The sequence below is a fragment of the Sorex araneus genome, chromosome X, assembly GCF_027595985.1.
Source record: "Sorex araneus isolate mSorAra2 chromosome X, mSorAra2.pri, whole genome shotgun sequence".
NCBI classification, from domain to species: Eukaryota; Metazoa; Chordata; class Mammalia; order Eulipotyphla; family Soricidae; genus Sorex; species Sorex araneus.
In genome coordinates, this window is record NC_073313.1 from 80973776 (window position 1) to 80986653 (window position 12878).

General features: G+C 47.1%; 1 protein-coding gene across 1 annotated transcript in view; it reads right to left on the minus strand.

Annotated features, from left to right (window-relative positions):
* Positions 1 to 5301: 5301 nt before the first annotated feature.
* The window catches only part of HPRT1 (hypoxanthine phosphoribosyltransferase 1), a 69127-nt gene continuing 61550 nt past the window's right edge, over positions 5302 to 12878 (minus strand). Inside the window, exons 7-9 of the mRNA XM_055122691.1 lie at positions 7192 to 7238; positions 6936 to 7012; positions 5302 to 6025 (exon numbers count right to left, since the gene is read on the minus strand). Of these exons, the coding sequence (XP_054978666.1) occupies positions 5978 to 6025; positions 6936 to 7012; positions 7192 to 7238 (172 nt within the window). The 3' untranslated portion in view covers positions 5302 to 5977. The remainder of the gene's footprint in view (positions 6026 to 6935; positions 7013 to 7191; positions 7239 to 12878) is intronic.

A 12878-nucleotide genomic window follows, 5' to 3' on the forward strand; every position in this document is an offset into this window, starting at 1 on the left:
TGCAACTTTTCTGGGCCTGCATTTCTTCATATGTAAAACTGGGATGATCCCCCCATCCCCTGCCAAAGTCTATCTCCCAAGGATCATTCTAAGAATTCAGATGTGCTTAATAAAGTTCCATTGCATATGGTAATAATTCAAGCTTTGGGCAATAAATAGTTTTTTCCTCCACCTGGTCAATGTGCAATTTGCTTCTCATTCTATTGTCTCCAATATAATTTGTAACTATTTGAATTGCACTTTAACTTCCTATCATTTATCTAAGAATATTTATTGAACACTGTTACATTTTCCAGGCACTCTTTTATTGGGGGTGAGGGTTGTTGTTCCATATGCTCTAGTGTTCAGGCACTACTCCTCATTTGGTGCTCTGGAGTGATTTCTGGTCAGGGAATTATATGTAGTGCCAGGGACCAGACCAGAGTTGGTTGCATGAAAGGCAAGCACCTTATCACCTGTTCTATCTCTGACCCCGTAAAGCACTCTGGTTGTTTGGTTGTCCATTGACACTTTTCGCAGTCATACCTGGTAATGCTCAGGGAATACTCCTGGCTCTATACTCAGGGGTCACTCTGAGGGTGCTTAGGGGCCCACATGCAGTGCCAGGATTTGATTGTTTTCTCTTTGGGTCACACTCAGCGATGCACAGGGGTTCCTCCTGGCTCTGCACTCAGGAATTACTCCTGGCGGTGCTCAGGGGACCATATGGGATGCTGGGAATCGAACCCGGGTCAGCAGTGTGCAAGGCAAATACCCTATCCGCTATGCTATCGCTCCAGCCCTGCAGTACCAGGATTTGAACCAGAGCTGGCCACATGCAAGGCAATGCCTTAACCCTGGAACTATCAAGAGCAAATTTGGCTCAGGATTGAACACCAGGGCCTGACATGTGCAGGATACTCATTGGTTTCAAGCATATCATCATAGACAAGACAGGAAAGGGCCAGAAAGATAGTCCATGGGTTAAGGCCTTTGCTTTGAGTGCTGCTAACCCTGATCCACACAGGACCACCACAGGTTACTCCTACGTAGAGCCAGGACTATAGGCTCTGAGCACCACTAGGAATGGTACTCCTCAAAATATGTTAAAAGGAGGCTGGGAAAAGATGGTAGCAGAAGTGAAATGAGTCAGAAAGAGAGGGACAGACATAAAGGGACTGCACTCATTTGTGGAGTCTAGGGTAGCATCGCATGAGGCTGACACCCAAGGACCACAGATACAAGGGCCAGGGGGATTGCCCCATAGCTGGAAGACTGCTTCATGAGCAGAGGGGAGAAGGCAGATGGAATAGAGAAGGGGTCACTAAGAAAATGATGGCTGGAGGAACCAGTTGGGATGGGAGATGCATGCCGAAAGTAGATAATGGACCAAACATGATGACCTCTCAGTGTCTGTGTTGCAAAACTATAATGCCCAAAAGTAGAGGGAGAGTATGGGGAATATTGTCTGCCATGGAGGCAGGGGGATGGTGGGAAAGGGGGGGTATACCCGGGATACTGGTGGTGGGGAATGTGCACTGGTGGAGGGATGAGTATTTGATCATTGTGTGACTGTAACCCAAACATGAAAGTTTGTAACTATCTCACGGTGATTCAACAGAAATTTAAAAAATTAAAAAATAAATAAATAAATAAATCTGAAAATGCAAAAAAAAAAAGATGGTAGCAGCTATTCCAAGTCCTCTAAGCCAGTGTCTCTCGCCCTTTCTCCACTGTGACCATCCCCTTTGGCGACCCCGCTTCCTTCCTCCCATGGACCCCCGCTCTACCACATAGTCTCATGCTGTGGCCCCGCATCAACACAAATTTCACCCTTGTCCCCATTGGATTGTGCTGGGGGCTTGCAGGGGCCCACCTGGCCCCCAGCTGAGACACGGTGCTCTGAGCAAAGTGGGTGACAGTCGGGGTGGACAGGTGCCGGAGCTCCCCAACCTCTCTGTGGTAGCAGAGGACCCTCCCGGGGCGGGGAGCAGCCAGGTGCGAGGAGCAGATTAGCTGCCATTGTGAGGACATGGCTGTCATTCCCAAATGGGGAGACTCAGCAAGGATTTGAGCCAAGGAGTGACTCAATCTGATGCGTGTCCTAATTAGGACCACTTATTAAGCTGGTGCGTGTGCGTTTTAGTCGGTGGGTAGGGGAAGCCAAGGGTGGAAGTCAGAGATGGAGAGGGAGCATTCCATAGTAACTGGGGCAGGGCATGGCGGTCTGTTTGCCCATGGTAGCCTTCCCTCACGAAATCCTTTCCCTCCACCCATCTGCAATCAAACCTCTCTGAGAGGGGTTTGTGAAAATGTGTAGCAAGCAAATAATGGGTCTAAATATCTTAGTAGAATATCTGAAACCTATCCAATAGTAGTTCCTGCTGCCTTTTTTTTTTCAGGATTACTCCTGCAGTCCCTGCCTTTGTGAAAGATGCCATTGACTGCCTTGAAAAATGGAAAAGGGGGGGGGGCTGGAGTGATAGCACAGTGGGTAGGGTGTTTGCCTTTCATGTGGCCGACCCGAGTTCAATTCCCAGCATCCCATATGGCCCTCTGAGCACCGCCAGGAGTAATTCCTGAGTGCAGAGCCAGGAGTAACCCCTCTGCATCACCGGGTGTGACCCAAAAAGAAAAAAAATGCGAAAGGAGGGACTAGAGCCACAGAACAAGGACGGTGCTTGCCTTCCATGAAGCGAACTTGGGTTCAATCCACAGCATCCCATATAGTTTTCTGAGCCTGCCAGGTCCGGCCAATGCTGGTTCAAATCCCTGCTACTACATTGGATCCTCAGAGCACTGCCAGAGGTCACTCATGAGTACAGAGCCAAGTAAGAGCCACTGAGCACCAATGGGGTAGCCCCAAAGCCAAAAAGAAAAAAAAAAGAAAGAAAACTGTAAAGTTAATCCGACAGCTCCCTACTTTTTAAATTTTAGTACTGGAGGTGAAGGTGGGGCCATGCCCGGAGGTGCTGGGGATTAAACCAGAACACATGCAAGCAAGCACCCTACCTGCTGTACTATAGCTCCAGTCTTGGAGGGATGGAGACTGAGCCACATCTGTCTATGCTCAGGGTTTACTCCTGAGTCTGTTCTCAGCAGTCACTCCTATTGGTGCTCGGGGAACCCTGTGTGGTGCTGTTTGAACCAGTGTTGGCTGGTGGGAGACCAAAACCTTACCTCCTATGCCCTAGCCCTAAGCCCCATTTTTGTTTGATTTTTTTGGTTTGTTTTGGAGCCACAGCTGCTCAGCCCCCTCACTCTCCCCTACATCATCATCATCATCATCATCATCATCATCCTCATCATCCCATTGATCGTCGAATTTCTCGAGCGGTCTCAGTAACGTCTCCATTCGTCCTAGCCCTGAGATTTTAGAAGCCTCTCTTTACTCGTCCTTCCCAATGATGCCACATTGGAGGCTCTTTCAGGGTCAGGGGAATGAGACCCAGCATTGTTGCTGGTTTTGGCATATGAATACACCATGGGGAGTTAGCGAGGCTCTCCCATGTGGTCAGGAAACTCTTGGTAGCTTGCCAGGTTCTCCCAGAGGGAGGATTAGGCTATAAGATGTCACGTGGCTATGACATTACATTAAATGTATTTAATAAACTTCCTTCAAATCTTCCCACTGTGGGTTCCACACACACTTGGCCACAACTTAGCGGGGGATGCAAGGATGCTCCTGGTCTTGCCCTCCAAACTCAGATGCTGCCACTCAGCTGCCCTGCGGGCACACTAGCCTTCTCCAACTGGCTCGCCTGTCTCCACACCTCTCACATCTGTTTTCTCTCCAGTTTGGAGAGCTCTGCTCCTAGCTCTCCCTTCCTGCCCAAAGCAGTCACAACCCTTCCCTCACCCACTGTTCCATCAGGTGCTGAGCTCTCGGGGCCACCGCAGATCCTGCAGTTGATGAAATTCTTTTTTTCCTACCTCTGTCCCCACCTAGAACAGCACCTTCAGCCCCACCTGTGTACCCTAGAACCTGGCGCACAGAGAACACACATTCAGCATAGTAGAACCTCAAAATCTACGAAGGATGTTGCCTGATGAATTCGCCAATTTGCTGTAGGCATCCCCCAGATGATCAACAAACCTTTCACATATGTAAGTTAAGATGGGGACTAATCTATATTTACAGGTTTGACCTATACAATATATATTTTTTAATTCTTTTATTGATTCACCATGTGAAAGTTACAAAGCTTTCAGGTTTAAGTCTCAGTTATACAATGCTCAAACACCCATCCCTTCACCAGTGCACATATTCCACCACCAAGAATCACGATATACCTCCCCCCTTCCCCCCACCTCCACAGCCCCCCACCCCGCATGTGTAACTGGTAAATTTCACTTTACTTTCACTTTACTTTGATTACAATCAATATTTAAACAAAAAATTCACTATTATTGATTTGGAGTTTCTCCCCCCCTAAAGTCGATCTGCTGAAAAGAAAGCATTTGCTTAGGGGTATACTTTGGCCACACCTGCGGATATTCAGAGCTTCTTCCTGAGCTCAAGAATCACTCGTGGGGGCCGAAGCAGTACAGTGGATAGGGTGTTTGCCTTGCACACTGACGATCCAGGTTCAATCCCTGGCATCCCATATAGGGTCCCCTAAGCACACCAGAAATGATTCCTGAGTACAGAGCCAGGAGTGAGCCCAGAGCACCACCAGATGTGGCCCCAAACTCCCTAAAAATAAAAATAAATAAACTTTAAATGATTCCTGAACACAGAGCCAGAAGTGAGCTCTAAGCTCTAAGCACGGCCAGGTGTGCCTCCAAAACAAACAGCAGATGGATGGAGTGCTTGCCTTGCATGCCGCTGACCCGTGCTTGATCCCCAGCACTCCATATGGTCCTCCGAGCCCCGCCAGGAGTGATAAGCCTGAGCACTGCAAGGTTTGACCCCACCCCCAAGTTATCTTATCATAGTAAAACGTAATCAAGAATAATTAATGTTCTGAAGAATCTCTCTAGCTCCAATTCATTCTACCACAAACATTATTGCTTGGTAAAGCTTAAAATTAAATCAGTACCAACACTTCACAGACAAGGAAAAGGTAACCAAGAAGACTATGCTAGGTTATCTGGTAAAGAACTGATTCAAGACTGGAGAGCTAGTACAGAGATTACGACATTTGCTTGCCTTGCATGTGGCTGACCCTGGTTCTAATTCCTGGCACCAGATATGATCCCCCAAGCCCTGCCACATGTCGCTTGAGCACAGAACCAGGAGGAGCATGAGGAGCCCCTGATCATGGCCAGATGTGTCCTAAACATCCCCTTTCCCATCAAATAGAAATGACACACTTGCAGTTCGTTTTTAAAGAGACAGCCTTTATTTTAAGGTTCAAATACACTTCAGAATTGAAAAAAGTGGTAAAGTTTCTCAAAATTATTGATCTGGAGACGGAAAAGAAACAACTGTTAACAAATCACCAGAAATAATCCAAATAAGCAGGAGAGTAACAGTTAGTACTACAGAAACATTACTAAAATAATTCCAGGCTTCGTGGTTTCACTGCCCTTCACACCACCTCCAAGGTGCTGTCGTCGCTGCACTAACAGACCGCTTCTTGACTATAAACAACAGTGGCATCATTAACAACCATCCCACATCTCTGTTCTTTCCTGAATATATAAAAAAGCTACCAATTACAAAACTAATATATCTTCTCTTTCAATGTTTCTTACAGATACAATTTCAATCTTTCCATTCAGTAGTGGTGACACTTAAGAGAGAATTCATTCATGAGTCAAACAAACAGCAATCCACCAAAAGGGAACTGATAGTCTAGGCTCATAGTGCAAATAAAAGAGTTTAGGAATGCAGCAACTGACATTTCTAAAATCCCAAACAGACACGATTCATAGAGGATGCATGCAATAAGCTCAATGAAGCAGCTGGCCACAGAACTGGAACATTTGCTAATTTTAATGGTGTCTTCACTAGAATTCCAGGGTTTCCGTATCTAACTGGAACTCTCACATCTTAGGCTTTGTACTTGGCCTTTCCATTTTCGCTGATGACACAAACATGCTACAAGATAAAAGGTGAGAAATTAACATAACAAACAAAAGGCAAGAACAGGGGCTGGAGAGATAGCACAGCAGGTAGGGTGTTTGCCTTGCACTCGGCTGATCCGGGTTCGATTCCCAGCATCCCATATGGTCCCTCGAGCACTGCTAGGAATAATTTCTGAGTGCAGAGCCAGGAGTAACCCCTGAGCATTGTGGGGTGTGACCAAAAAAGCAAAAATAAGGGCAGGAACAGGATTTGGCATATCTAATACTACAAGTGTTATGAACAGGCTGTGTTTGTGTGTGCGTGTGCTCTAGAGCATGTGTGTGTGTGTATAGATTTGGGGTGCTGGATGTTTGGGTCACACCTGACTGTGCTTAGGCCTTACTCTTGGCTCTGTGCTCCAGGATTGTTCCTGTCCAGTGCTCAGGGACCGTTTGTGGTGCTGACAACTGAATCAGAGTAGGCTGTGTGCAATGCAAGCACGTAACCCCTGAACCATCTCACTGGCCCAGGGTATGTGTTTTTTTTAGCTCCAAAAGTTTGTGTGACCTCCCCCGACTTCCTCCCCCATGTTCATAAACGCCTCTTTGGGATTCCGGCCTCGGCGGTAGGGGAGAGAATGAGAAGACGGAAACCAGCTCATTTGTTCTTTACTTATGGCCACATCTATCATCTGAACTAATAATGGGACAGTTATTGTATGTTAAAGCTGTTCAACTGTTTCAGCCAGCAAGTGGTGTCACCCTAACCTGGACGGGTTCCAGCTCTAAGGACGTCTGTACTTGACTACAATTTTATGTGACTAATGGGAACCATCAGTCTGCTCAAATTATGAGGTGCTGGAAAGGAAAAAACAATTCCTCTCTTTCGTAAATTTTTATGTGGGTTCTGAAAAATGAGAGTGAGAAAAAGCAGCATTACTTACGTTCAAGTCCCTGAAGTATTCATTATAGTCAAGGGCATATCCCACGACAAACTTGTCTGGAATTTCAAATCCAACGACTACAAAGAATCAGAATTCAATCATGTAGATAGAGAAAGCGTCACTTCGCACACGCTCACCTCGCAGGGAGATCTTCCCGACCCCACTCCTCACTCGTGGGCGCAAAACCAGAGAGGTTGAGAACAGGGGCTGGGGTCAGAGATGGTGCAACGGTGGGCAAAACAAGTTATTCACTTACAGTCTGGTCTGTATCCAACACTGCGAGGCGTCCTTTTCACCAGCAAGCTGTTAATTGCAAAACATGTCATGTCACATATGGAGACGCTACAGGGTCTCCTGAATCTACATAAGACTATTCTTGCTCCGGGCCCGGAGTACAGTGAATAGGGCATTTACCTTGCATGCGACTGACCAGTCCCCAGCAACCTACATGGTCCCTCGAGCACCACCAGGAATGATTCCTGAGTGCAGAGCCAGGACTAACCCGAGCATCACCGGGTGTGCCCCCCAAAAAAAAACAAACATAAAAATAGGATATTCCTGCTCAGAGACCAGGTTTCATCTGCAGTTCTCACAGTTTGGGTTTCACATCCCCACAAAAATACCATGAAGGGCTGGAGCGATAGCACGGTGGGTAGGGCGTTTGCCTTGCACGCGGCCGACCCGGGTTCGATTCCCAGCATCCCATATGGTTCCCTGAGCACCACCAAGAGTAATTCCTGAGCACAGAGCCAGGAGTAACCCCTGTGCATCGCCAATTGTGACCCAAAAAGAAAAAAAAAGACCATGAAACTAAGAGGGCTCAATCATGGGCTCGCTCACTGCACAGGGAAGCAGAACACTGACGGTCTGCCCCAAGCACCGCAGGCAGGAGGGTGGAAGGGTGCCAATGAGCAAAGATGAAACACATGGGGGGCTCTCCGCCCAGAATCTCCGGGAATACATCCCTTAAGCTGCAAAGGGCATATGGGAGAGGCAAGTATCACCCCTGAAGACTTTTCCATGTGTGGTTTACACTGTCACTATCATCCCATTGCTCATCGATTTGTTCGAGCGGGCACAAGTAACGTCTCTCATTGTGAGACTTGTTGTTCCTGTTTTTGGCATATCCAATACGCCACGGGGAGCTTGCCAGGCTCTGCAGTGCGGGCTCAATACTCTTGGTAGCTTGCTGGGCTCTCCAGGAGGGGTGGAGGAATTGAACCTGGGTCGGCCGCGTGAAAGGCGAACGCACTACCGCTGTGCTATGTGGTTTACAAAGAGTGGGAAAAAATGCATGTGCAGGCACAAGTAGCTAGCGTTATTTTGAAGAGCAAAACCTGCAGGAAGGATGAGTCCATTCAAATAAAAGTTCATTGGGGGGAGGGGAGAGAGAGTACAGCGGGGAGGGCACTTGCTCTGTCTACGACCAAGCCAGGTTTGATCCCCTAGGTCCCATGTGGTCCACTGAGCACTACAAGGAGTAATTCCCGAGAGAAGAACCAGGAGTAACCCTGAGTGTCACTGGGTGTGTCCCAACCACTGTCTCCAAAAGTTAATTTTTTTCTTTTTTAAAAATTTATTTATTTATTTTATTGAATCACCATGTGGAAAGTTACAAAGTTTTCAGGCTTAAGTCTCAGTTATACAGTGCTCCAATACCCATCCCTTCACCACTGCACATATTCTACCACCAAGAACCACAGTAAACCCCCTGCGCCCCCCCCCCCCGCTTGTGTAGTGGATAAATTTCACTTTACTTTCTCTTTACTTTGATTACATTCAATTTTTCAACAAAAAACTCACTATTATTGTTTGGAGTCCCCCCCCACCCAAGTCGGACCTGCTGGAAAAGAAGCATTTGATAAATTAACAGAAAGTTAATTTTGTAAATCGAATGCCTGTTTCTGTGATTTTCAGCTAACACAAAAAATGGTGTCGATGGTGTTTTGAAAGTCTTTGCATGGGTAAAAGACAGTCTTCCCCCACCCCAAAAGAAAGAACATCGTACCATGGCATACGTTTCTAATGTACTTAAAGTGCTAGAAGGAGGCGCAACAAGGAAGGCACTTGCCCTTGAGTGCTGCTGACCCCAGTTTCATCCCAGCACGGCATATGGTTCCCCAGCACTGTCAGAGCAACCCTTAAATAGAGCTGTTAGTAAACCCTGAACAGTGCCAAGAATGGCCAAAATACTCCCCTTGTCTCCCCTGCTTCCCCATAAATCACTAAGGAGAACATAAAGAGATGCTTAACTTTAGTTGCACATCACAATCACCTGAGAATGGAAAACAAACAAAACTCAGCTACTCTGACCAATGACATCAGAATTGCCAAGTCTGGAACACACACGGGAGGTATTTTTGTTTCCAGAAACTCTCAGGTGATTCCAGTGTGCAGTTGAGAACATCAGGCCTAAACCTTGGACTCCAAGGGCTTACTAATCAAGTCCCTTATGATTCCCTTTCAATAATGAGACACTTGGATACCCTTGGACTTCTCTTCCAGCATGAAAACAACCAAGCCAGCAGAGCAGAAACCTTTCCCTCTACTAAATCTTACTGAGGAACCCTCCAGAAAATAAAAACTCTAAATGCAATGCAAGCTGTAGCATTGTCGTCTCGTTGTTCATCGATTTGCTCGGGCAGGCACCAGTAATGTCTCCATTGTGAGACTTGTTGTTAACTGCTTTTGGCATATCGAATACACCACGGGGAGCTTGCCAGGCTCTGCCGTGCGGGCAGGATACTCTCAGTAGCTTGCCGGGCTCTCCGAGAGGGACAGAGGAAGCTGTACTGAGTGTAAACTGCATGCTCCCTTATGCCTATGGTTCTATCTGTAACGCATAACTTGAGCTTGTTCTTGAAGCAGTTTCTACATTTAAATGGGTTGCCACTACAAAGACGACACACAAACAGCCAATAAGCAGATGAAAGCAAACATTCGACATCATTGATCATGAGAGAAATGCAAACCTAAACCACAACGAGCTACCACATCCTACCCACTAGATGTCTACAATAAAAAGAAACAGACAATAACACGTCTTGACCAATACACGGAGATACTGGAATCCTATGTTCACTGGGGTAGGGAGTGAATAGTTTTAATTTTGAAATAAGGGCCGGAGAGAGAGCGTACAGGTGAGTAGGATGCTTGCTTTGCACATGACTGACCTAGCTCCATATGGTCCTTCAAGCCTCACCAGGAGTGATCCCTGAGCACAGAGCCAGGAGCAAGCCCTGAGCCCTGCCAGATGTGGCAAAAAAGTCTGAAATAAATTATAAATTCCCAGGAAATTGCCCCAAAATATCTCCCATAACTGTTGTAATTACCACAACCATGACACTGGTCTGGAACTCCCCTTAACCAGTATTCAGTATATATTACATAAATATATTTGTGGGCTATAGTGACAGCGGTAGGGCGTTCACCTTGCACGCGGCTGACCCGTGTTCGATTCCTCCGCCCCTCTCAGAGAACCCGGCAAGCTACCGAGAGTATCGCGCCTGCAGGCAAGCTCCCCGTGGTGTATTCAATATGCCGAAAACAGTAACAGTAAGTCTCACAATGAGAGACGTTACCTGTGCCTGCTTGAACAAATCGATGAGCAATGGGATGACAGTTACAGTGACAGTGACATATATTTGTGTTTGCATGTGGTTGGTGATTTGTGGCTTTTATTGAATGCATGGCTTCGTGCAACCACCCTCAAGGCACAGAACTTTCCTTCAGTCACACAGGCTTGCTCCTAATAGGTCTTTGGAGTCGTCGCCACCCATCACTCTGGTCTCCCTTTTTAGTTGGGCCCTTTTTCTTTTGCATGTCTGTGTGTTTATATTAATTTTTAAAATGTTTTATTGAATCACCACGAGATACACAGTTACGAAGTTATTCATTATCAGGTTTTTTTTTTTTCTTTTTGGGTCACACCCAGCGATGCACAGGGGTTACTCCTGGCTCTGCACTCAGGAATTACTCCTGGTGGTGCTCAGGGGACCATATGGAATGATGGGAATCGAACCCGGGTGGGCCACATGCAAGGCAAACGCCCTACCCGCTGTGCTATCGCTCCAGCCCCAATTCATGATCAGGTTTTAGTCACAGAATGAACCAATATCCATTCCTTCACAGTGTACGATTCCCACCACCAAGGTCCCCAGTTTCCCTCCTACCACCCCCTTACCACCCCAGCCTCCCCACTACCTCTATGGCAGGCACCTCACTTCTCTCTCTCTCTCCCCCCCTCCCTCCCTCCCTCTCCCTCCTTCTCTCTCCTTCCCTCCTTCTTCCTTTTCCTCTCCTTCCCTCTCCTTCTGGGCATTATGGTTTATTAGGGTTTGCAATAGAGGCACTGAAATGAAATCTGGAAGCATGAAACTGTAGTTGTGCTGGAGTCCAGCACAGGGCCCCCCAAGAAAGGCACACACTCTTTCCACTGAGCCCCATCCTTGATCCAGAACAGAGCCTTCTGAGATGGGGTTTTAATCTGCAATAGAGGTTCTCCTACGATTCATCCCCGACAGCACAGAGGTATATGTCAAGCGTTCTTATTGCTGATTGTGGAACCCATGGCAGGCTATCCCCCAGAGTTCTCAAATTGTCCTTCAGATCTGAATGTTCTGGAGAGTGTGGAAACATCACTATGTGTAAGTATTCCGAATCAACTGACTGGGGGCTGGGGCCCAAACCTGATGACAGCAGAATCATCTGAGAGTGGGAGGCAAGCTTTCGGGTGGTTAGGCCTGCTCTGGGGATCCCCATGTGCAGGCCAGGCTGGGAACCGCTCGGGGAGAGCTGTTCACCCGTTCAGGCCCAAGGACCTGGTGGTTGTTTCCAGGTGGGATGGCTGCAAAGGAAAGCTGCATGTCTCTGGGATACAAATGCTGATGTCACATGGAGATGACACGTTTCATTTCATTCTTTTGGGGGCCACACCAGTAGTGCTGAATCCGGGAGGACGATGCACTGTCTAGGGATGATGGATAGAATCTAGGGCCTACCACTCTGAACCACGTCTCTGTCCGACTTTCATTTCTTTCTTTATTTTTTATTTTTTTGCTTTTTGGGTCACACCCAGCAATGCTCAGGGGTTACTCCTTGTTCTGCATTCAGGAATTCTCCCGGCGGTGCTTGGGGGACCATATAGGACTCTGGGAATCGAACCCAGGTCAGCCACGTGTAAGGAACACACCCTACTCGCTGCACTATCACTCCAGCCCCAGGTCCAACTTTCATTTCTACAAAAAAAAATAATAACTGCATGACTGTTCCCTGAGGACCATTTTTCATGCCTTTCAAAGGTCTTTAAAAATTTTTTTTCATTTAACACTTAAGTTAAAAGTGTACCGAGTCATTCTTATATGAGGACTGAACTATAAAAACAAACCAGCTTTATGTCTTCTCAAATCTGTACGTGCAAAAATCCAGATACATGTGCAGCTGGCTCTTTGAAAGAATAAACAAAATGGGAAAGTACCTAAGACACTACATTCGTGCCACTAAAATTTAACGGTGGGAATGGGAAGAGATTAGGGAAAGAAAGGTTCCGAAACCCATGTACAGGCTGACTCCATCACCGCATGGCCTAAGTATGATGTGGGAGCCGCCCTACTTCCAGCAATGCAGACTCTCTCTCTCCGGAGGCCATCCATCTTGCTTCCAAGGCATTTTCTAGGCAAGAGGCACAAAAGATGACCCAGACAAGTCTGCTCTTGGCCACGGTGGGATGATGCCGAGAGCCATCGACAAGAACACGGACCGCTTTACAGAATGCGACTTAGCAACACTTTTCAGACACGTTTAACCACTGATAAAATCCTCACCATTTGCCTGACCCACTGGAAGCAAAAACCCGCTGATGATACACAGGCACGGCTCACTATCAGGAGAGCCTTAGAGAACAAAGTGCAGGCATCTGACTCATGAGGAGGATTACTCAGATTC